The sequence below is a fragment of the Lemur catta genome, chromosome 1 (genome assembly GCF_020740605.2).
Source record: "Lemur catta isolate mLemCat1 chromosome 1, mLemCat1.pri, whole genome shotgun sequence".
NCBI lineage: Eukaryota > Metazoa > Chordata > Mammalia > Primates > Lemuridae > Lemur > Lemur catta.
The window spans coordinates 25,182,885-25,208,872 of record NC_059128.1 but is presented as its reverse complement, the minus strand read 5'-3'; the positions used below and the strand labels follow the sequence as shown (position 1 = coordinate 25,208,872).

General features: G+C 41.2%; 2 protein-coding genes across 4 annotated transcripts; one reads left to right on the top strand and one right to left on the bottom strand.

Annotated features, from left to right (window-relative positions):
- Positions 1-1,514: 1,514 nt before the first annotated feature.
- On the bottom strand, positions 1,515-16,620 carry ACYP1 (acylphosphatase 1). Of its 3 annotated transcripts, none has more exons than XM_045563683.1 (3): positions 16,333-16,620; positions 9,774-9,865; positions 1,515-1,929 (listed from the first exon to the last, which is right to left on the bottom strand). In XM_045563683.1, the coding sequence occupies exons 1-3, from the start codon at positions 16,496-16,498 to the stop codon at positions 1,714-1,716; spliced, it is 474 nt and encodes a 157-aa protein (XP_045419639.1). In that variant the 5' UTR covers positions 16,499-16,620; the 3' UTR covers positions 1,515-1,713. The 3 variants fall into 3 exon arrangements, with proteins under 3 accessions (XP_045419639.1, XP_045419656.1, XP_045419647.1); XM_045563700.1 differs by lacking the exon at positions 16,333-16,620 and adding an exon at positions 10,258-10,351; XM_045563691.1 differs by lacking the exon at positions 16,333-16,620 and adding an exon at positions 10,202-10,270.
- A 154-nt stretch (positions 16,621-16,774) lies between these two features.
- On the top strand, positions 16,775-24,323 carry ZC2HC1C (zinc finger C2HC-type containing 1C). The gene is made up of 3 exons (XM_045563669.1): positions 16,775-16,880; positions 18,027-19,372; positions 23,759-24,323. Exons 2-3 carry the CDS (start codon positions 18,050-18,052, stop codon positions 24,020-24,022), a joined length of 1,587 nt encoding a protein of 528 aa, XP_045419625.1. The 5' UTR covers positions 16,775-16,880; positions 18,027-18,049; the 3' UTR covers positions 24,023-24,323.
- The last annotated feature ends 1,665 nt before the right edge of the window (positions 24,324-25,988 follow it).

The window sequence follows — 25,988 nt, the reverse complement described above, 5'->3', positions numbered from 1 at the left end:
GTCTCTACTAAAAATAGAAAGAAATTATCTGGCCAACTAAAAATATATATACAAAAAAATTAGCCGGGCATGGTGGCTCATGCCTGTAGTCCCAGCTACTCGGGAGGCCGAGGCAGTAGGATCGCTTAAGCCCAGGAGTCTGAGGTTGCTGTGAGCTAGGCTGATGCCACGGCACTCACTCTAGCCCGGGCAACAAAGTGAGACTCTGTCTCAAAAAAAAAAAAAAAAAAAAAAAAAAAAAAAAAAAAAGAATTAAAAATGTGCGGGCTGTACATGCCTGTAGCCCACACCTGTAATCCTAGCACTCTGGGAGGCCAAGTTGGGAGGATCATGCTCGAGGTCAGTAGTTTGAGACCAGCCTGAGCAAGAACAAGACCCCGTCTCTCCTAAAAATAAAAAAAAATTAGTAGGGCGTGGTGGCACACTCCTGTAGTCCAGCTCTTTGGGAGGCTGAGGCAGGAGGATCACTTGAGCCCAGGAGTTTCAGGTTGCAGTGAGCTAGGATGATGCCACCGCACTCTAGCCCGGGCATCAGAGGGAGACTCTGAGAGAGACTCTTAAAAATGTGCAGTAACATCCACAAATGTCCTTTCTATGTTCTGAAATCTATGCAATTGTTTTCAAGACTGGAAACCTGAACACCCTGGCTACACATTAAAAACGTGTCAGAATACACACGTTGTGGAACTGACCATCTCATACAAGCAAAACCAAACTTAGAGTGCTTTCATTATTGCTTAATCCTCTAATTAGCCTCAAAAGAAGACCACTGAATACTAAAGTCAAGTACTTACTAAATAGTGTTGATTTCTACTAGCCAAACAGCCCTCACAAACCAACAACAGAACCAGGATAGTCTTTCTCAGCTCATTGTCTATTAGGAGTTTGATACATTTTCAATTAAAGCCTTCATTTTTCCTGTAGACATCAACATGTGTGGCCCAAACAACAGTGTCTCTGAGGTGGGCTCTGATTCACACTTTGGAACTCTTTTGTCAGCTTCATCTAGGCCACAAATTCTCTCTTATAAGGACACCAGTCAGATTGGATTAGGGCCCACCCTAACAGCCTCATTTAACCTTATTCACCTCTTTAAAGGCCCTATATCCAAATACAGTCACTTTCTGAGGTATTGGGGATTAGGACTTCAACATATGGATTTTGGGAGGAATCAGTTCAGCTCATACGTAACATTTCTTTACGTGAACTCCTTACCAAGAGGCAAGGAATGACAGCAGTAGTTCCAGAAAACTAAAAGTAATTAGTCCAATACATCATTCGAATCAAATCGAATTTGTGGTATTTGTTCGTATTAGGCATGCAATCTCCTCAAGAAAAATTCATAGAAACCATTTAAAGAAATGATTTGAAGTAACTTCTTTTAGACTTCTTTAAATTACCTCAAAATCCTCGTCCTACAGATGTTTGAATCTGAATGAATCTGAATCTGAATGAATACCTCTTATTTTGCCCAAAAGGAAGTTCACTGAAGATTTTAAAAAGTACCCTAAGCAGAAGGTTTTCATGTGTTTTTATTGATTAGAATTGTATACAGTTGTAATCCTTCTAGCATACATGTAATATACAGTAACAATCAAATATCTGATACTAAAATAAGTTACTGACAAATGCTAATATTGAACACACAATAATTCTATTAACAATAAAAACCAAAATCACAGAGTTTATCTTAAAAAATTTAGATTCAGGCTATTATTTCACAATTTGGAAGTCTGAGTAATCCAACTTTGAGATGACTTTTTCATTGTTGAAGTTTGCTTTGTCAATGTGTGATTTGGGACTTCCACTTGTCTCAAGCCATTCCTGCATATGGCGCACCTTGGAGATGGGACCTTGCAATTGCCCTTGCACTGTGCCCCGGTCAGTGTTCTGGACCCAGCCTACCAATCCCAGCTTTTTACCCTCAGCCTAAAGGGGGAAAAAAAAAGAGAGAGAGATATCCAGTGAGATTGAACAAAGTGAGGCTAAAATCTGTTGCTAGAATCTTTGCCCAGAATCAAGCCACTGGAACTAATTTGATATTGTCCAGAACGGTCAAAAAAGAAAGACAGCAAGAAGGATCTTATTGCTGATCTTAGCATGAAGCGTTGGCCACTCGAATCCATTTCCATCTTCTACCCTATGAAACCCAGGCATTACAATTTTTCACTCTGTAGTCAATTTGGTTAAGCAAATTGGTTAAGTACCAAAGATATAAGTCCAAAACAGATGCTTTCAAAATGATCCCCTAAGGCTGACTGTTTTAGGATACTGGGCTGTATCTTGCTTATTTTCTCTTTTCCTAATCAAGCATCTGTTGGGTTTGTTAAATGGAAAAAGCATGAAGTTATCTGATCCTTCCCTTTGTCTTTAACCAGGACCACACCTAAATGTCCTGATGAATTAGTGTCCATAACATCTTTAAAAATCATTAGAGAGCATTTCACAATTTCCTGGGCAACTCATCTCATTGTTCTCACTGTAGAAAAACTGTCTAATCCAACATCTTTATGTTGCATCCAAAGCCCACTTTCTGTCACCCTCCTACAGAAAGAAAGCAGTTGGTGATCAGCCTATGAACACCAAACTTTCATGAAACTACATAACTATTAGGTTTTCACTTGACTTTCTTCTCTTTTGTCTAAACAATCACAATGCCTTAACATTGACTGCCACACTAGAAAAACATTTTCCTTGGGGCCACAGTGCTTTCTTACAAAAATACAATGAAAACTTCGAAAACAAAACGATCCTTTCTAATTTAATGAAAAATTTGTTATTTTTTGTTGTTTTCTGTGTGTGACTTATATGCTCTCAAGGTGAAGAGATATGTGAGTTATATATGCTTCATGAGGTCCAGGGCACAAAACTCGATTGAGTCAAATATAACTCACATGGCAGTTAATGTGTTAAAGTTGAATAAGCTTACGAAGAGCATTTAATCATTGTAGTGGCTATCTTTTCTCACCCTTTTCAATGTTCTTTCCTTTAAGTCATTAAACTGTGGCAAGACTGAATTTAGGAAAAGTAGCAATGTTTTAGAGGGAATTTTATTTTTTTATAAATATATAATTAGGATATTATAAAAGTCATTGATTATTATTTCTATCTAAATAGAAAGTGTTGGATTACAAAAGAAAATGGGAGTTAACATGATTGCATGTCAAAATGCCAGAGTAGCAACCTAGTAAATGTGGGAAATTGCTGGAGTTAGCCAAAGAAAACATTATGCACAGCAAAAAAATGTTTGATGAAGAACTGAAGTATCCATCAGATCACTTATGTTCAAAGCAAAGACATGCTTGCATAATGAACAAGAGACTCCAGTCAAATAAATAAGTTTAAGGGATACAGAGGAAATTAAGGAATGAAGAAAAATAGGAAATACCTACAGCATGCACTGCTAAGTGCCAAAGAAGATAGCATAAAAGAAGAATGCTGAGAATGGATTTAGAGGAAGACTTCATGCCAACTGACTTTATGCTTAGATTAAACTTAGGGAGTTGGTTATCCCTAGTTCTTAGAGTTACCTTATATGGTAAATAAATACAAGAATGTGCAGTTTTGAGCAGGAAGTTATAACAGTCAAATAAATCTTTAACTTGCAATGTTATTTATCTGAACTCCTGAGAGTGAAGAAAAACTCCCAAATTTGACCAGTGTTGAGAATGGGAATTTTCTATAGGTTTCATTTGTATTCTCGATTCTGTTCTTATTTTTTAAATGATGACACAATGTTACTGATTCATGTGCAGTTTTGAATATCTATTTAAACAAGTAAACAGTGTTTTTCCTAAGAAAATTCCAAAAAGCTAATTCTACCTCATAACCATATTTCTGCTTAAACAGTCATCTGTTTTGGTTTTTTTTTTAATCACATGCTCACACACACTCACTCATTCTCACATCTGATATTTTAAGGAATGTAAGACCAACTCTAGTTGCAATCTAAAAAGAAAGTCCCCTAGAATCAATAACCTAGAATTCTACCTTAGGACACTAGAAAAAGAAGAGCAAACTAAACTCAAAACAAGCAGAAAGAAGGAAATAATAAAGATTAGAGGTGAGAATTTAACAGAGAATAGAAAAACAGAGAGAAATCAATAAAACCAAAAGTTGATTCTTTGAAAAGATCAACTAAATTGGCAACCTTTAGCTAGACTGATCAAGAAAAAAAGGCAGAAGCCTCAAATTATTAAAATCAGAAATGAAAGAAGGGACATTACTACCAAACCTTACAAAAATAAAAAGGATTATAAGGGAATACTATGAACAATTGTATACCAACAAATTAGATAACTTAGATGAAAAGGACAGATTCCTAGAAAGATGAACTACCTAAACTGAATCAAGAAAAAAAATAGAAAATCTGAATAGACCTATAACAAGTAGAGAGATTGAATTAGTAATCAAAAGCACTTCCCACAAAGAAATGCCCAGGACTAGATGCCTTCACAGGTAAATTCCACCAAATGTTTAAGAAGAATCTCTCATCAATCCTTCATAAAATCTTCCAAAACACAGAAGAGGAAACACTTCCCAACTCATTCTATTAAGCCAGCATTATCCTCATACCAAAACCAAAGATATCACAAGAAAAAAAAAAACAAACTATAGATCAATATCCCTTATGAACATAAATGAAAAATCCTCAACAGAATACCAGCAAACCAAAGCTAGCAACATACAAAAAGGATTATAAACCATGACAAACTGAGATTTATCCCAGGAATGCAAGGTTGGTTCTATATACAAATAGTAATCAACTTAATCTACCATATTAATAAACAAAATAGGCTGGGCGCAGTGGCTCACGCCTGTAATCCTAGCACTCTGGGAGGCCGAGGCGGGTGGATCGCTCGAGGTCAGGAGTTTGAGACCAGCCTCAGCAAGAGCGAGACCCCGTCTTTACTAAAAATAGAAAGAAATTATCTGGCCAACTAAAAAATATATATAGAAAAAAATCAGCCGGGCATGGTGGTGCATGCCTGTAGTCCCAGCTACTGGGGAGGCTGAGGCAGTAGGATGGCTTAAGCCCAGGAGTTTGAGGTTGCTGTGAGCTAGGCTGACGCCCGGCACTCACTCTAGCCTGGGCAACACAGCGAGACTCTGTCTCAAAAAAAAAAGAACAAAACAAAACAAAACAAAACAAAAACTACACAATCAGCTCAGTAGATGGCAAAAAAGCATTCAACAAAATCCAATACCCTTTTATAATAAAAACACTCAACAAACTAAGAAAAGAAGGAAATCTCCTCAACCTGATAAGGGGCATTTGTGAAAAACCCACAGCTACCATCATATCTAATGATGAAAGACTAAAAACTTTCCCCCTAAGATCAGGAACAAGACAAGGATGTCTGCTCTTACTGCTCTACTCATTATACTTGAGCTTCTAGCCAGGGCAGAGAAAAATAAAGAACAGGCATTCAGATTGGAAAAGAAGTAAAACTACCTGTACTTGCAGATGACATATCAATATACAGAAAATCCTAAAGTGCACACACACACACACACACACACACACACGAACTAATAAAAACAATTTCACAAGGTTGCAGGATATGACTGGTATACAAAAATCAACTGTATTTCTACACATTAGCAATGAACAATCAAAAATGAAATTACGGAAACAATTCTGTTTATAGTACCATCAAAAACAATAGAATGCTTTAACAAAAGAAGTGCAAGCCATGTAGGAAAACTATAAAACATTGTTGAAAAAAATTAAAGATGATCTCATAAATGGAAGGACATTCTGTCTTAATATTGTTAAGATGGCAATACTCCCCAAACTGATCTACAGATTCAAAGCAATTTCTATTGAAATCCTAGCTGCCATTTTTGCAGAAATTGACAAATTGATCCTAAAATTCACAGGGAAACATAATGGACCCTGACTAGCTAAAAATAATCTTGAAAAGGATGAACAAAATCGAAGGATTCACACTTCCCAATTTTAAAGCTTACTATAAAGCTACAGTAATTGAGATACTGTGGTATTGGCCAAAGGATAGCATCTTAGTTTACTCTGTGTTGCTATAAAGGAACACCTGAGGCTGGGTAATTAATTTATTATATAAATAAAAGGTTTTTTTGGCTCATGGTTCGGCAGACTGTACAAGAAACACGGCACCAGCATCTGCATTGGGTGAGGGCCTCGGGCTGCTCCCACACACAATGAAAGGCAAAGTAGAAATGAAGTTTGTAGAGATCACATGATGAGAGAGGAAGCAGGGTGAGGGGAGGTGCTAAGCTCTTTATAACAGCCAGCTCTTCAGGGAACTAATAGAGTGAGAACTCACTCACCCCAACCCAGGGAAGGCATTAATCTATTCATGAGGGATCCTGCCCCATAACCTAAACACCTCCCATCAGGACCCACCTCCAACACTGGGGATCAAATTTCAACATGGGATTTAGAGGGAACAAACATCCAAACTATGGCAGGTAGACATATAGATCAATGAAATAGAATTGAGAGTCCAGAAATAAACCCTTAACTTACATTTGTGGTCAACTGATTTTTGACAAGGGTGCCGTGACAAATCAATGTGGGGACATAATATTCTTTTCAATAAATTATGCTGGGACAACTGGATATCCACATGCAAAAGAATAAAGTCAGGACTGGGTGTGGTGGCTCATGCCTGTAATCCTAGTACTTTGGGAGGCTGAGGTGGGAGGATCGCTTGAGCCCAGGAGTTCAAGACCAGCCTGAGTAATATAGTGAGGCCCCATCTCTACCAAAAATAAGAAAATTACATGGGCATGGTGGCATGCACTTGTAGTCCTAGTTACTCCAGAGGCGAAAGCAAGAGGATGGCTTGAGCCCAGAAGTTGGAAGTTACAGTGAGCTATGATGACACTACTGTACTCTAGTCTGGGCAACAGAGTGAGGTCCGGTCTCAAAACCTCATACCACATTAAAATTAACTCAAACTGAATCAAAAACCTAAATCTAAGAGCTTAAAGTAGGAAATTCTTAGTTCATGACCTTGGATTGGGCAAAGGTTTCTTAGACATAACATTAAAAGCACAAGCAATAAAAGAACAGATAAATTTGACTTCATCAAAATTAAAATCTTTTGTACTTCATAGGACACTATGAAGAAAGTGAAAAGACAACCCACAGATTGGGAGAAATATCTGATACATCTGCTAAGGGACTAGTATCCAGATTATATAAAAAAATTCTTATAACTCAACAATAAGAAGGTAAATAACTAAAAAATGGGCAAAGGATCTGAATGAACATATCTCCAAAGGAGACATATAATATCCTATTTCATGTGCCAGTAAGCACATGAAAAGATGCTCAACATCATTAGTCATTAGAAGGCAAATCAAAACCACATGGAGAATATTATTCATCTTGAAAAGAAAGGAAATTCTAACACATGACGTAACATGGATGAACCTTGAGGACATTATGTTAAGTGAAATAAACCAATCACAAAAGGGCAAATACTGTATAATTACACTTATATGAGGTACCTAGAGTAGTTGAATTCATAGAGATAGAAAGCAGAATCATGATTGTTTGCCAGTGAGGGGAGGACAGAATGGGGAGTTTGTGTTTAATGGGTACAGTTTCAGTTTTGCAGGATAAAAAGAGTTCTGTGGATGAATGGTGGTGATGGAAGCACGACACAGTGACTATCCTTGAGGTTACTGAATTGTACATTTAAAAATAGTTAAAATGATAATTTCTACATAATGTATATTTTACCACAATTTTAGAAACAAGTGTTATATAGTTTCCAACTATTTTGGGATTTTCCAGTTATCTGTTATCGATATGTAGTTTAATTCCACTGTGGTTGACGAACATTTCTTGTATGACTTGAATCTTTTTTAATTCACTGATACCTGAAAACAAAACAAGCAACAACAAGAAACCACAATGAGATACTACTTCACACCCACTAGGATGGCTGTCATAAAAAAAGGCAGTAACAACCAAAAAACTAATTCTTATACATTGCTGCTCAGAATGTAAAATGGTAGAGTTGCCTTGGAAAAGTCTGGCAGTTCATCAAAAACTTAAACACAGAGTTACCATATGGAATTGAAAACACTGTCTACAACAAAAATATGTACATAAATGTTCATAGCATCATTATTGATAGATAGGCAAAAATTGGAAACAACCCAAATGTCCATAAATTGATGAATGGATAAATAAAATGTGGTATATACATCCAATGTAATATTATTCAGCCATAAAAGGAATAAAGTACTGATACATAGTACAATATGGATAAACTTTGAAAACGCTGTTAAGTGAAAGAACCAAACATAAAAAAGGTCATATTTGTATGATTCCATTTATATTAAATGTCTGGAATAGACAAATGCATAGAGACAGAAAGCAGGTTAGTGGTTGCCAGGGCTGGGAGGAGTGAGTGCTAATAGGTAGGGGATTTCTTTTGCGGTGACGAAAATGTTCTGGAATTAGTGCACAACTTTGTGAATACACTAAAAATCACTGAATTATATATTTTAAAAGCAGGAATTTTATGTAGCAAAACAAAACAATTGTAAAGACAAACATATATTTAAACAATTATAAATAATAAAGAGTAAGCTACAGTCTAAGGAAAAAAGATAGCATTTTCTTTGCAGTTTTCCAAATCATTATTTGTTTTCTGCATTTTTAATTTTCTCTGTAAATTGGAGAAAGATGTGCTATATATACCACCATCTCATCTTTTCCTCAACAACTGTGATTAATCTTTGAAGCTGTCACATCAATTTACTAAATCATAGGAACCTGCCCTGCATAATTGGTAACAAAGCTGATTGTAATATAGCTCTTGCTATGACTTTCAGCAATTCTTTTTTCAACAGGTACTTCCCATGAGTATGAAACGGGAAGAAATAATTTGCAAATAAGTAGAAAAAGAGGCACTGGCAATTAAAATTCATATTTTAAAGATTAAGACTTGAATCTTAAGTACTACAGTCCCAGGAATGGAATACTTAAAAGGTTCTAAAGTCCTAACTCATTTGTAGGGTTGGAGACATACTGGTAAGGCAATAGTCTGACACCCCGCTACAAAAGGCATAAGGGAAATTGAGATTGCATTTGTGTGTGCGTGTTGAGGGAAGATTAGTGACACTTTGTAAAGCAGAGGTAGAGGCTGCCAACAGTTTGTTCATCTCCTCAAATACTCCTTATTACTCTAGTAGGAATACCAGACTCCATGTTCAGCATTACCATTACCTATTCTGGAATGGATAAAATGTTTTTAATTAGAAAAACTTCAGCTGGAAAAGGTAAATGTTCTTTGAAAGGCAAAAAGGAATTAAGTGGAGAATTGGAGGAAGGTTGGAGAAATGAAAGAAGTCTGAAGAAAATGCAGCAGCTACAGAAGCATTTACATAAATTCCATAAATGTCATCAGTTTATCTAAATATCATCTCTTCATCTCTTTGATCAATGTTAGTTTTCCTAAAAGAAATGTGACTTGGTTTGATGGTGCCACAACAGGGAGAATGGGGGAAGCCCTCTATTCACCTTGGAAGAGAGAAGCTTATTAATACGTGCATCTAGATGCTTAGGCACTACTGTTAGAAAAACACCAGTAACAGCTGCAGGAAAATCTTTCATTTATATCATGATTTACCGACTGCACAGCATTTTCATACTCAATGCTCTACAAACTACCTCTCTGCCATGCATCTACCAAATAGCCAGCTTCTTCTACTTTACATTTGCCAGGCACATGTCCCTTGTTCCCATGCTCATAACGTGGGCCACATACCTGAGTATGCTTGCGGAAAAACACCCCTTGCACCTTTCCAAAAATTTCATAATCCACTGATATCAAGGTGTTGCCTTCTGCCATGCTCAAACCTGTCAGAAACCAGGAAAGCAGAAAAGTGAAGGATTATTCCAGGCCCCCTAATCCTGAAATCAGAAAGGACCACCACACCCACACGTCTTCAACCTTAGCCACTGCGACCTCTCCTCGCCAGTGAAGTTAGATGTGAATGAGTGGATAAGGTAAGGCGTCTGTGGGAAGTCACAGCGAGACGCCTGGGGGGGGGGGGAGCTGGGGTCGCAACTGCCACCAAGGCCTCTTTCGGGGAAATGACCGTCTCCCAATTCCCTCCTGACACCCATGCCCAGTCTCGCCCCCTCCCCACACTTTTTCTCTTCCCAAGCGGCCGCCAGAATCCCGTTACTAACATTTCAGGGATAAAAAAAAACTGACGGGCACACCCCGGGGTCCTCTCCCAGCTCACCCTCCTCGTCTTCCCCACGGGCCGCCGGGATCACTCGGGGACCGCCAAGCCAACCGGGACTGCTAGGCCAATGGCTCCCCCGGCCGCGCAAACCGCCGCGCCCGGAAGTTTAGAGCGCGGCTCCTCCTTCGCTGTCCCTCCTGCCTATCACCTCCAGCGGACCAATCAGAGACGGCGCCTCATCCCCGAACCCACTCAGAGGGTGGGATTTCTGGACGCGGTCGTCGCGTTGCCCGGTGAGCTCCGGGTCGAGGGATCTGTCCAGGGTCTTGGCTTGGCCTTCACAGGCCCAGCCCTCGCCCCTCCTCGGTCACTAAGGCACCCCCTTCTCATGTTCTCTTGGGGAGAAAGGTACAGACGAAGAAGCACTTGGGATACATTCAGTCGCTGAATGAGTACTGACAGCCCAGTGTCTGCCAGGCACTGTTCTGGGTGACTGGCATACATTAAGAACAAAACAGGATCCCTGCCCTGGAGGACCTTAAATTCTGGAGGTGGGAGACAAACAATAAACATCATAAATCAGTAAATTGACTAAGACACATACAACCCTTCTGTCCTGATTTTCTTTCAGTTGTCCTGAAATTTTGGGTCAGAGGAGATACAGGAGGTCCCAGTGGAGGTTATTTCTCCTTCTGGGCTCCTGGCAGCTGCCCACCAGAGTCTACCATACTAAGAAAATGCCAAATAATGCTTGAACAAATAACTAGCTAAACAAATAAAGCAAAAGTACAAGCAAAATAACTCATGGCTTCCAGAGTCACAATTTAATCAGTCAATCTAAGCCAGATGACTAAACTGCATGACTTTATTTTGGGAAAAGAGAATTGTCAAGGAGGATGGCTAAAATTATAGTTGATTTGTAGACATCTGAATCCAGCTACCCTTATGATTGAGAATGTGTATGAAGGAAAACTGTGTTTATTGTTCCTCTGTGGATTGCTTGTGTACATTACACTATTGTATAACATGACTCCCTATGTGAATATGCCAGGTTGTCAGACTTGGCAAGGCAATATGGGTTTGCAATGGTAACCATGGAAATTCATCATTCCACTAGTTCCCCACTATAGAGTAAGGGACCCATATTCTAGAGAATCATAAAACCTTAGTGCTGGGGTGGGGGTTGGTGGTGAGTGAGCTAGATTGTTTTGTGCTTGGCAATATTTGAAAATAACAGAGTACCTGGCTGATGTTATTTCTTTCCCTAAAATTCATTTAAAAAAAATACCCAGTTCCTCTGTAGAATTCAAAACCTACTGAGCACCTAATATGTATAAGACACTGTAGGATATGCAAAGATGAATAACATATAATCTCTGCCCTCAAAGAGTTTTTAATTTAGTGTAAGGGATAAATATTCATGCAAATAATGACAATAAAGTGCAGTGTGGTAATTTAATTTCATGAAATTCCATTGAGAGCTTATCATAAATCAGCCCTGTGCTGTAACAAGGACAAAATATTATGGAGAAAAGAGATTAATTCTGACTGGGAAGATTGGGAAAGGGTTTTTGGAGGAAACAGCATTTAATTCAAGGTTACACAACCACAACCAGTAAGTGATGAGCTGTTATTTAGTTCCATGCCATCAGTCCAGAATCCACTCCCATAAATGCTCTCAGTTCCTGAAGCTTGGGGTAAGGCAGTCACCACAAAGTGAGGAAGTACAGGTGGTCTGCTGTGGCTAGACCAGGGGTTCCCAACCCTAGCTGCACATTAGCACTTTTGGGGAAGCATTCTTTTTAATTTTTTATTCATTTAGAGACAGGCTGGATTGAAGTGGCCTGATCACAGCTTGTTGTAACCTCGAGCTCCTGGGCTCAAGCGATCATCCCATCTCAGCCTCCCGAGTAGCTGGGACTATAGGCATATACCACCACACCTGGCAAATTTTTAATTTTTTTTTTGTAGAGACAGGATCTCACTATATTGCCCAGGCTGGTCTTGAACTCCTGGCCTAAAGAGATCCTCCCACCTTGGCCTCCCAAAACACTGGGATTATAGGTGTGAATCACCACAACCGGCATGGGGAAGCTTTTAAAAATACTGATGCCCAAGCCTCACTCTGATATTGCTTTCCAGGAATTCTCAATGCACAGCCAGGGTTGAGACCCACTGGGCTACACTCTGGGGTTTATTAAGGGCAGGCAGGGCTGGAAAGGTAGACTGGACCTAATCTGGCAGGTAGAAATGCCATGCTACATTATGTGTTTTAACTGTATTCTCCAGGTAAAGAAGAAGCCACTGGGGAGGGAAATGATAGGATCATAAGTATTTAGTAATTAGCCTGCTTTAATCATTTCACTGTGTATACATATGGCAAAACATCAATTTATATACTGCAAACATATATAATTTTTGTCAATTATATCTTAATAAAGCTGGGGCCTGGGGGATGTATTTAGGATGATTATGCCAGTAGCAGTAGGAAGGATGGCTTTGGGAAGCAGATGTTGAAAAAGCAAAACTAGAAGTTAGGAAGGTGGTGCCAAGCCAATGAGAAGTGAGGAAGAACTCACCTGGGGCAGTAGAAATGTACAGGAAGGATTATATATGAGAGACATTGCAGAAATAAGCTCCACAGAACCTGCGGTCAGAAGGAAGAGGTGACAAAGAAGGAGGAGTGGAAAATGACTGATGCTGTGAGCATGACAAAGAACACTGGGAAGAAGCAGATTGAGGAATGGGGAAAGGACCGTGAGTTTGTGTTCACCTTACTGAGTTCAAGGTTCCTGAGGAACAATCATGTGAAGATGCAAAATGGGCAGCTGGAAATTTGAGTTTGTATCTAAGGAGACAGACTAAAACTAAGCTGGCTATCTTTTTTTGAGACAAGAGTCTCACTCTGTTGCCGGGGCTAGAGTGTCGTGGCATTAGCCTAGCTCACAGCAACCTTAAACTCCTGGGCTCAAGCAATCCTTCTGCCTCAGCCTCCCGAGTAGCTGGGACTACAGGCATATGCCACATTGCCCAGCTAATTTTTTCTATATATTTTTAGCTGTCCAGTTAATTTCTTTCTATTTTTCTTTAGTAGAGATGGGGGTCTTGCTCTTGCTCAGGCTGGTCTCGAACTCCTGAGCTCAAATGATCCTCCCGCCTTGGCCTCCTAGAGTGCTAGCATTACAGGCATGAGCCATGCACCCAGCCAGCTGGCTATCATTTAAACAGGTAAAGGCTGGGTATGGTGGTTCACACCTGTAATATTAGCACTCTGGGGTTGGGACAGGAGGATCGCTTGAGGCCAAGAGTTCCAGACCAGCCTGGGCAACATAGCAAGACCCTGTTACTAAAAAAAAAAAAAAAAAAAATTAGTCAAGTATGGTGGCATGTTCCTGTAAGTCCAGCTATTCAGGAGGCTAAGACAGGAGGATTACTTGAACACAAGAGTTCGAGGCTGCAGTGAGCTATGATCATGCCACTGCACTCTAGCCTGGGCAACAGAGTAAGATTCTGTTTCTAAAAAAAATTAAACAATAATAAAAATAAATAAATACAAACATAGGTGAAACCTGAAATTTAAGTATTTTGTTGAAGCCATTAAGAAAGAGAATGTCTGGAACTGCATATATATGAGAAATAAGAGTGCTCAGGAGAACATCTAAATTTACAGGGCAGATGGGGGAAAGATATAAATGCCAGAGACCTGGAAAAAGACGGAAAAAGAACCTGAAGGAAGAAACTAAGAGGCAACAGGAGCAAGTGAGAAGAGAGTTCTAAGTGGTTGAATGATCAATAATGTCAAATGAGGCTGGGTATGGTGGCTCATGCCTGTAATCCTAGCACTCAGGGAGGCCAAGGTGGATGGATAGTTTGAGCTCAGGAGTTCGAGACCAGCCTGAGCAAGAGTGAGACCCCCATCTCTACTAAAAAAAAAAAAAAAAATAGAAAGAAATTATCTGGACAACTAAAAAAAAATATATATATATATAAATCAGCTGGGCATGGTGGCGCATGCTTGTAGTCTCAGCTTCTTGGGAGGCTGAGGCAGAAGGATTGCTTGAGCCCAGGAGTTTGAGGTTGCTGTGAGGTTGCTGACGCCATGGCACTCTAGTTTGGGCAACAGAGTGAGACTCTGTCTCAAAAAATAAATAAATAAATAAAAATGTCAAATGAGTAGGCTGAAGAAATGAAGCTTTGGTCTTTGGTCATTGGAAGGTCACTGGTAGCCTTGCAATTAAATAAAGTGGAGGGAGTAGAAGCCAGACCACAGTAGACTGGACAATGAGGGGGAGTTGAGGAAGAGGGAGCAGCAAGTGTAGAGAATTCTATTATGAAGACTTGTGGATGAGATAACATCTCATCCCAGTTACAATGGCTTTTATCAAAAAGGCAGTAAGTAACAAATGCTGATGATGATGTGGAGAAAGGGGAACCCTTGTACACTGTTGGTGGGAATGTAAATTAGTGCAACCACTATGGAGAACAGTGTGGAGGTTCTTCAAAAAAACTAAAAATATAACTACCATATGACCCAGCAACTCCACTGCTGGGTATAAATCCCAAGGATGCGAATTCAGTATATCAAAAAGATATCTGCACTCCCATGTTTATCGCAGCACTATTCACAATAGCCAAGATATGGAATCAACCTAATTGTCCATCAATGGATGAATGGATAAAGAAATTGTGGTACATATACACAATGGAATATTATATAGCCACAAAAGAATGAAATCCTATTTGCAACAACATGGATAGAACTGGAGAACATTATGTTAAGTGAAATAAGCCAAGCACAGAAAGACAAATCTCACATGTTCTCACTCATATGTGGGAGCTAAATATTAAAAACAATTTATCTCATGGAGACAGAGAGTAGAATAACAGTTACCAGAGCCTGGGAAGGGTAGTGAGGGGCAGGGATAAAGTGGGGATGGTTAATGGGTACAAAAATATAGATAGAATGAACAATATTTGTAAGTACAACAAAGTGGGTATGATCAACAATAAGTTAGGGTATACTTTAAAATAACTAAAAGAATGGAATTGGAATGTTCCTAAAACAAAGAAATGTTAAATGCCTGAGGTGATGGATACCCCAATTACCCTGATTTGATTAATTCACATTGTATGCCTGTATCAAAACATCACATGTACCCTGTAAAGGTACAACAAATAGTTGTATAAAGATATACAACTATTATGTACCTATAATTATTAAAAAATTTTAAAAACTTGAAAAAAAAGAAGTCTTGTGGAAAAGAGGAGAAATAAATGGTGAATGGTACCAACCTAAGAGGTGTCAGGTCAAGGGAAATGAGGTTTGTTTTGCAGGGGAAAGTTAAGCATATCTTAAAACCAAAGGGGAGTTTATGGAGAGGCACAACTTGAAGTGAAAAAGATGCAGGGGTAAAGTGATGGAGTCAGTTCCTGGAGGGTACCAAAGGGACTAATTCAAGAGAACTTATGGAAAGAAAGAAGACCTTCCTCATAGAGGAGAGGGAAAGAAGTCAAGAGGGAGCGAAGCTGTGAGAGGCAGGCCGGACGCTGAGATAACTGGGACCCTGAGTAGAGTGGGAAATATCTGGAACTGCATATATGGAGAAGGCAGTAGTCAATGAGGGATGAAAACAAGGAATAAAAAAAAAAAAAAAAAGGACTGCCTGGAGGGCCCACCAAGGAATTTCTTCGAACATGTAAAATCTGTAACATGACATGTTGTGCGATTAAAACTGACTACTGCTGTCTACATTATTTTCCATTGGTATGAATCCTTCGAGCAGTTACAGGAAAAAAGTGTACTGGCTGTTCCAAACAGCTTACACAAATGAACTGAAGCGTGAAGACAAATAAACTGTCTTCCGATGGTAACAAGTTGTAGAGCATCATTTAGTGTTGAAACCAGGTTATGCTGATTATGTTTGATCTGGTCGTTAATTTATCATCACATTTGGCTGAGTCATTCCTGGGGCCTAAGTAGAGACAACCAGAGTTACCACGTGAGCGTAAAACATTATGATATCAAAATAATTAGATTGGCCACAGAAACTATCCTGGAAAGACACTGAGTAGCAAAAAAATAAACCTGACAGAGTATTGGCGGGGAAAAGCACGGACAGTAGGTAGCCATACCTGGGGCCCGTCCGTGCAGAGCAGCGAGCGTGCCCAGAAAGGCTGTCAGCAGGCCCACGGCCGCCAAGCCGGCGGAGGCCGGGATCTTGCTGCAGGACGACCCCGGGGCACATCGACGGGTTCCGCCCTTCGTCAGACACGGGCACGCCCCAGGGTCTGTGAGCATCGTTCTCGGAAAAATTCAAGTTCTTCTTTGATGCAGCCCCAGAAAAGCCTCTCCTGCCCCTCCCGCCCTTCCCTCGCTCCCAAGGGCAGGGCGGGGCGGAGCTGCAGACTTGGCCGGACACCCGGTCAAGTGACACTCAGACCTGCCGCACCCCCTACCCCGGCCGCCCCGCATCGCGTGTGGACTGCGCCTGCGCGCGCCTCCCCGGGCGGAGTTAGCGGCGAGAGGCGGGGCTCGGTGCGCGCGCCCATCGGGTCTCTCGGCAACGAGAATAACAGAGGCCAGCTGAGGGCGCGTGCGCGGCGGTCTGTTGAGTGGGGTCGGGTCTGGAGAACTAGGTCCTGGGGTTCTCTTGAGCAGGAGTGGTCCCCGATAGTCTCAGGTACGCGGAAGGGCGGGAAGACATGAGGTCAACACCTCGACCTCCCGAGGGCTCGAGGGGCAGGAGAGCGAGTGCTTGTCCCCAAAGGCGGAGTCCCCAGTGGGGGCACCCGGGTTGACCTCCGGGCCAGAACCTGACTTCCGGGTTCCGGGTTTAAAATCGGTCGTGGCCAGGTCAGATGGCCCCCCCCACCTCTCAGGTTACAGACTTTCCGCCCCTGCGCCACGCCACGGGGACTCCTTGGATGAGTGTTTGATAGCCAGGCACCTGCTCCAGGTCCTGATTGGTCTCTGTGCTCTTTGGAGTCACGCACAGTTTCAGCAGAAGGGAAGCCAGAGAGCTCTTTGTGCCAGTCACTACCTCTGGGCCGGCCGCAGCTTTCCCACCTGGAAAATGGTGGGGCTGGACTCATAGGGAACCCTTCAGTTTACCGTTTACAGAAACTGGGGCCAACAAGGGGAAGTTGCTTGTCTTGTGTCACAGGCCTAAAAACTGACTTTCAATCCAATACTCTTTCCACCTACTAAGGAGTATACTGTGTATGGCAGAGACTGGTACTGGTGGAAAGCTAGGTGGCAGGAACACCTTTATCACCTTCATTTTTCTATCCTCAGGGCCTAAGACAATATCTGGCACATAATAATCACTCACCAAATGCTTACTGAACAAAAGCTCTGGGCTGGGCGTGGTGGCTCACGCCTGTAATCCTAGCCCCCTGGGAGGCCAAGGTGGGAGAATCGCTCAAAGTCAGGAGTTCGAGACCAGCCTGAGCAAGAGCGACATCCCGTCTCTACTAAAAAATAGAAATTATCTAGACAACTAAAAATATATAGAAAAAATTAGCCGGGCATGGTGGCACGTGCCTGTAGTCCCAGCTACTCGGGAGGCTGAGGCAGGAGGATCGCTTGAGCCCAGGAGTTTGAGGTTGCTGTGAGCTAGGCTGATGCCACGGCACTCTAGCCAGGGAAAAAGAGCGAGAGAGACTCTGTCTCAAAAAAAAAAAAGCTCTGGCACATCGAGCACCATTGTCCATAGAAAGGTTTAAGGGAAATGTGGGGAGGGCAAATGTAGAAACAGTTAACTTTAGCAGCCGAGGGTGAACCTCAGGCAAACTCTTCACGTGTATCTGGTTTAAATCTCCCCTAGGCTTCAGTCTAGGCCCTGCCTGAATGGCTGGCCTCCAGTTGGCGCCACATCTGTCTGTGAGTGTTATGTTCCCACGTGATAAAACGGAAGCTCCAGGGCTCCACTCAGCAAAGCAAGGCCCTTATGAACAAGGTGATTCTTCCCAGCAGTCATCAGTGGGGCACCGGTGGAACAATTTCCAGCAGAAGCTTTTGAGCAACAAAGAGCCAATGCTGGATAATGTCTACACTCACTCAAAGTGGAACACCTGCACTAAAGCCCGGAGCTACTCCCATCCCCACTATGCAGGACTCAGCCACCAAGATTCAGGAAGTGATCCCCAAGGCCAAGGCAAGGGTTTATTTCACTCATCAGTCGCTCAATCCCGGTATCCCAAAGCAAATAACCAGGACTTTATCCCCTTTACAAAGAAACGAGTTGGGGTGGACCGGGCCTACCCACTGAAACCTGTGGGCCACTGGAAGTCTGGCAGTGTAGGTGAGGCTGGCACCAATGGGGACCAGAATGTCAACCCAAGATCCCCTGAGCCAAGAGAGTTTTCATACAGCAACTTTGGTTTGAAGAACCAGACAAATTCATCTGTGGCTGATACTGTTCTTGCTGCCATGAAGGGGGAAAGGGTCATGGCAAACTTCGACAGGACCAAGTGGATGCAGATCCAAAGACTAAAAGCTGCAGGGGACAACTTAGAGGAGGAAATCCGAAGAAAGGAGATTCTCCTGAGGGAAAAGCTGAAGAGGACAGAGGAGGAACTCAGAAGGATACAGAAGGAAAAGGAACAGGCTGAGGAAAATGAAAACAGAGAGCTACAGAGGATGATACTCTTCAGGGGGAGAGTTAAAGGTAGTAAGAGCAACCCCACGTACAAACCTATCTTCTCCCCAGAATTTGGGTCTAAGGAGGTGATCAGTAGAGACAAGAGAGAGGATGAAACTTGGAGACGGTCTCAAGAAAATTCTAGCCCTTTCCAGTTCTATGATTACGGAATCCAGAGTCTCAAAAGGGAAAAGCTGGCGACAAGCAATAACAAAATCCGAGACCAAGTCTCAGAGCCGTCAATAGAGCCTTCAGAAACACCAGGCAGTACTGTGCAGGGATATACCAGAAATTCTAGCCTGCCCAGGGCACCAGACTCCTCAGGGTCCAGTGGCTCTGCTGAAGAGCCTGAACTGGGCAAGTGCAGCCACTGTGGACGCAAGTTTCTCTTGCTCAGGCTGGAGAGACACTCCAACATCTGCAGCAGGATGCAGGGTTCCAAGAGGAAAGTGTTTGATTCTTCCAGGGCCCGGGCTAAAGGCACAGAACTAGAGCAGTACTTGAACTGGAAGGCGCCAGCTTCAGTCAAGGTAACCAAAGCCTTACTGGATTTGACTTTGTGTGGGGAATCATTGGAAGGGTCTGTTATGTCCTCACCAGTTTTCTTTAGGGAAAATTCATGTGTCATGTAGGAAGAAAGTGAAAATTAACATTTCTTGATTACTACTGTGTGCCATTCACTGTGACAGGAGCTTTTCATGTGATCCTCACCACTCTGAGGATTTCATTATCTCTCATCAGATAGGTTAAGTAACTCACTTGAGGTCACAAACAACTTTAAGCAGCAGGGTCACCATATAAATCTTGGTTGGAATGACTTCAAAATCTAAATTTAAAATACATGTCCTTTTGATTATAAAAGTAATACATGTTTACTGTGGAAAATTTAAAAGACACAATCTAAAGAAAAGAATTATGCAGCATTTCATCATCTGGAGTAAACTCCTTGCTCTTTGCAACATAATCTGCCACCTCCCAAGTTAGTATCTGTTATCACTCCTTTAACTGTATCTGCCCTTTCAAGATTAGCTCAGTTTTGATATCCTTCTTAGTAAATATTAATACATGAAACACAACTAAGTTTGGAATTCTTTTTCTCCCCAATTAGAGTGTAAACACCTTGAAAGTAAAGGACTTTCTTTTTTTGGCTATCTCTCAAAACATTCTTCCCTTTAGAAAAACATGGTTGTAAAAAGTAAGGATTTCAAGACACTTACGCGATAAGTTTACTTCATAGGCACATTTGGACAGATCTGGAGAAGACCGTCTCATAAATAGTCTGCCAAGGTTATGCCACTTGGTTTGTAAAATGAATGTTTCTCAAAGTGTGGGATGCTGACAAACACTTTTTATTTTAGTATTTTTGGAGTGTATTAGAAAAACACAACAACATATTAAGCCCTCGATTTCCAGGGATCATGAATTTAAAGAAAAATGTTAAGCGATTAATAGTAAAGGGGATAAAGTGAAAGTGATAATGCAAATGATCAAAGTTTGGGAAAGCCAAACTTTAAAATCATAGGCCATATGATCTCAAAGGCCCCCAGCTAGCTCTAATATTCTAGAAAAATAAGAGAGTGGCATTCTGTTTTCATTTCTTTCCAACCCTTCCTCTGCTGTGCTGGCACCTCTTGTCCATCAGGACTTTACAGTTTATGTGTGTCTTTGCTGGGGCCTTAAAAACTCGCATTTATGTGATGGCTGTTAAAGTTGTTTACAATTAGAATTCTTTCTTTCAGTACAATTTGGGAGATCACCACAAGAACGTTTCTTCTGTGTTGAGAGGCAATCTCCCTGAAATCTAGTTTCCAAAAAGAAGTCAACATTTTGCTCTTGCAGATAATGACATGATGGCCAGTTACTGTTCTTTCCTGTTCTCTTTCTGGTCTACCCAATAATCCACTGGGGAGTCACTCTGTCCCACTATAGTGATTTATTTTTGGCCAGAACCTAAGAGAATCATGTGTTTCTTAAATTCCTAAGTTCAGTAGCTGTGAAGCAAAAGAATTGGGCTTCTGAGATCAGATGCCCCAGCTTTGTGAAAACTAGTTTCGGGGAATGTGTGGCATTGAGGACAAGGCAGAAGGGATCTGGATTGAGATGCACCCCCCTCCAGGATTCTCAGCTCTTTTCCACAGCTCTGTGCCTTTGAAAACTGAGTGGTTGTATCTTCCTGTCATTCCTCTGGTGTACTCACAAGAATAGGTGATCTTTCTGATATCTTTTAATCTTTACATAACTTCCAGCAGACTTAGACCTCTTGTCTCTTTACTGGACATTCAAGGATAGGAACACATCTGTGTCTTTGTACTTAGTGTTACTTGAATAAAATTTCAATATGCTAAGAATTAAAGTATAGGTAGGTATCGTACACTTGAGGAACTTTTCCCTAATTGAATTCTTTTAAAGGTTCCTGGAGACCACCTCTAACACTGACTCTCTTGCCCCTTGTCTGTTTCAGTAAGCGTCTCTGCTGATGGATCCTTCCTTTTCTTTTGATAATATCTCTTCCTATTATTCATCATCAGTGATGTCAGATTACCCAGGCCTATTTTTCTTCTTTTAAAAATTTGTTTTAATTTAAATAGCATTTGCATTCATTTGAGAAAAGCATGTTGTACCCAAGTGACCTGTAATGCAGGTCAGCAGGATCCTGCCTTATCCCTCTCCATCCCCGAATCCAGTCTCCAGAGGCAGCCTTCAGTTCTGTCAGATGATTCTTCTGGCATGTATTCCCATATTTCCAAATAATATGCTTATTTTCTTGATTTATCAATTCTCCATGTTATCTGGTGACTTCAGTGAAAATCTCTTCCATAGCCTCTCTCCCCTACTTTTTTCCTTCCCTTATCTTTCCACCGTAGTTGAATCAAAATTTTAGGTTAAATCAGGAGTCAGCTTTTACATTATAATAATGACCATGTAAATTTTGTTCACTCATGAGTAAATACATTCTGCCCCTGCCCTCACGTACCTGGAGTTAATCATTGACTTATGTTTTCATTTCCTTCATTTTCCACATACCTGTCTCTAATTTTCTTCCCCTAAATGATCCATCTGATGTCAGACATCTGCTAATGTTTTTGTAAATGCTCAGACACCTGTCATAATCTATCAGTTTGATTTTTTAATTCTGGAAACTTCCCTTCCATCACTCTTTTCCTTCCTGCTCCAGGCCGGACTGGTTATCCTCTGGGCCTGATGCAGACCCGTTGTCCTGGGACTTCTCTTTGCTTCTCTTCTGTGTTGGGTCCCCTGTTTCCAGCATCTTGTGTTTCCTTTTTCTTGCATTACTCCTTGCTTTGCTGAAGCTTACTAAGAAAGGTGCACAGCAGGTACATTTTTTATCTTGGAATGAATGAAAATATCTATATAAGAGCCTCCTATTTGGTGATTGTAGGTGGAAGATAATTTTGATAGAACTTTTAAGGCATTTTCCTCTAGCTTTTAGCATCCAGTGTTACTGTTGAGAAATCTAATGTCATTTTGATTCCTGTTCACAATATGAAACCTGGTTTTTTTTTTTCCTTTTCCTAAAAGCTTACAGAATTTTCTATGCTAAAATTCTGAAATTTTGTAGTGATTGTGCTGGATATTTGGTAAGCCATTTCGGTCTCAAGATGTGTGACCTTTAATTCTAGGAATGTTAATTATATTATTTAATAATTTTCTCCTCATGTTTTCTGTTCTTTTTGGAACTCTTACTGGTCACATGTTGGACTTCTTGGATTGACTTTCTAATTTTTTAATCTTTTCTACTTTCCATCTTGATCTTTCCCATTATGAGAAATTTCCTTGACATTATTTTGCAACATTTCTATTTAATTTTAATTTTTTAATTTATAATCATTCTGGTTCTCTGGTTGTTCCTTTTTCATAGTATACTCTTCTTGTTTTATGGACACCATCTCTTCTAACACTCATTTTGTTGACATTATGGTTTTTTTTTAATTTCAGGAAATTATGGGGGTACAAACATTTTGGTTACATGTTATGACTTTGCCCAACGATGATTTGAGATATTATGGTTTTTTTGTATTAAAAACAGGTTTCTTCTCCTACCTGCCTTGTTGCTGCTTCCTGAGTTTTTGTTTGTGGACTTTTTTGGGTCTTTTCCTTGTTAGCGCTTTCATCAAATATCTTGTGGCTCTTGTCTGTCCATTCATAGTTAAGCTTAAATGGGGCTTGTTGACTAAAGGACTTCATATTAAGGCTATAAAATAGCCTTTTAATTAGGGTCCCCCAAGGTCAGTGTCTGAAGGCTTTTCTCTGGACTGCTCGGTGCATCTAGGAACCTTCTCTTTCCTTGGAGGATGTCAATGTGCTTGGTACTCTGGGAGCTAAGGAGGCTAACAGTTCTATAATTTGGTATGTACACTAGGATTTAATCCCATTTTCAGCCCCAAGACTAACCCAGTTCTCTCCCAGTTCTGGAGTTCCTGAGTCTGAAACCTGTCTGGTTCAATTTCTCTACAGAATAAACTCCTATTCTCCTGTGAGGGTGCCAGGGGTGTTGGACACTTGGACGTGCAAGGTGTTAGAGGAGCTGCGGGGTCTAGCTTGTTTTTAGCCCTGAAACTACCCCCTTTCCACTGTCTGGCTTATTTTCTTGATTTATCAATTTCCCACATTACCTGGTGACTTCCTTTTGTGGAAATTGTGGGTGAAAATCTCTTTCATACCCCCCTTCAGCTTTTCTAAGCACTGAGCCTCTCAGGGTTCCAATGGGAAAATGGCTTGCCTCGCAGTAGTGTCCCCCTTTGCAGGCCAGTCACTTATCACTGTTGCTCCTTTCCTGTTCTTTGACCTTGAGGATTAACACCCTTTTTATTTCTTTACTGTCATTCTAATGGAGACTTCAGAAGGAGATGAGATAAATGCCAAGTTGAATGATCAATCTCCCTTTTATATTATAGGCTGAACCTCCTCAGAAGAGCAACTGGAGGCAGAAGCATGAATCTTTTATCCGTACCCTCCGCCAGGCTCGAGAGGTCCAGCAGGTAATTGCCAAAGGTGGAAACCCCTCAGACTTGCCTCCCATCCTGCCTGCAGAAAATCCAGACTATCTTCAGTGCCCTCACTGTAGCCGCCACTTTGCTCCCAAGGTGGCTGAGCGACACATTCCCAAGTGTAAGACCATCAAGAACCGTCCTCCACCTCCAAGGAGGCATTACAGTTGAGCACATGACAACAGTGGAAACCTGCTCGGATAGTTCAAGCTCCGCTGCTTCTCTTCAGCCGTAAATGGGAGTAGAATTTGATGCAGAGCAGAAAGAAACAAAATTTTAACATCCCTCAGATTTGCCTGCAAGCTAAAATCAGTGAGGAGAAAGCCACTGCTAAGCAGCAGGAGGCAGCAGCCCCAGCTTCCCACTAAATTACAACCTCCAGCTGGTATGCCTTATGTTATTGCCCTCAGAATTGATGGGGGAAGACACTGAAGAGTACTGAGCAGGCTACATTAAAGCTCTTTTCTCTCAAGCCTGACTTGTGGTTTTTGCTAGTGAAGTGCTTGCATTTGGTTGTGCCTTCAGGCCACTGCATGTATGTTCGTGGTTCCTGTTAACTCTTCTGACTCTTGCATGAAGTTGGAGTTATTAGAATGAGTTGGTGTCAGAGAAACATGGTCACCCAGATGGTAATTCTTACATAAGATAAGATTTTGCTGTAAGGCATTATTAATGGAAATCTACCCCTGGCCTCCCTGATGCATGGTCCTGGCCAAAAGCCAAAAAAAGTAGGTAAGGTTTAGGCACCAGTGCCTCCTAAACCTTCCCTATGGTGTACTGTGTAATAAAGGAAACATCTTTATGTACTTTACAGGGCAGGGAACGGGGAAAGCACATTATACTTCTTTCTCTACTTGTTTTCTAATGGGTTTCACATGTTAAAGAAAGAAACCTCAGTTTCAGCTGTTACTAGCAGTCTGCTTTCACATCAAGTTGGTTTAATGACTTTTGAAATCAGGCAGCAAATTCTACCATCAAAGCAAGCTGGGACATTACAAGTGTCACATGTTCCTGCCAATTATAGCACAGCCGATTTCTATTTGAGAAAGTAAACTTTGAAGGGAAAGGGACTAAATCTGTTATATTTTCTGTGTAGAATAGTGCTCAGCACAAATTAGGCCTTCAATTAATGGGTTTTGCAGATTTAAAGTTAAATAAAAAGATGAGTGAGCCTTAGACTTGTGAAATGGGAAAACCAGTAAGTTAATGTCTGAGAAGCTAACATCAGTTCAGATAGGAATGAAGCTAGCACAACAGATCTGAAATCCTACTAGGATTACTGTCTTGAGAGCACCACTCATATTATTAGTTTAAAATCCTGGAGAAAAACCACCCAGCTTGAGCTGGGCAAAGGAGACTGGGCAGACAACAAAACCACATTTTGCTGAATAACAAACAAATGGCCACTCACTCCTATCCCAGTTCTTCTGCAGCTTCTGTCAGGTGGCTGGGCTAACAGATAAGACCAATTTGAAATGTGAGTTTAAGGCTTCAGCAGTGGAGCTGCAGGACACTAGGCTGAAAAAAATTATCTACTTAAAGAGGAGCATATATCGAATTGCTTTGCACTTTTTTAATTGTTCCAGAGGAAAAAAGGTAGCACGTAATGGGGCCTTTGGTTAGCCCCTTACGGAAACCTCACATAGAGACACTGGACATTTAACCCAATGTGTGCATTCTCCAGCCAAGTTTAATGAAGTACACACTTTAAGTTTCACACTTGATGTTAAAAGCAATAGATGGCAAGAGTAAGCTGTGGCCAAGGTCACAAAGTGGTAGCCTGTGGACTGCTTTGCCCCACAGATGTTTTATTGGGCTGGCACAGCATTAAATACATGATCTGACACTTCGAAATCGGGATATGGAGCAACTCTTGAAAAACTGGAAGTTCTGGAAACACTGGGCCAGCAACCTGCACAGCACAAATTGGGCGGGGTTCAGAATCAGTTGCTTTCCGATGGGGACAGCAGCACCACCTAGCCTGCTGCCCTTACCTACCTGGCCCCCAGGCACTGAGGTTTGGGATCCCTGGATGATGTTATTAAGGTCACAGATCAGGGTCCTCCACAGAGAACAAATGTGTGAGGGGGCAGTGCTTTCTATAGACACAAGGAAGCAGTTACTCATTCTTATGTTA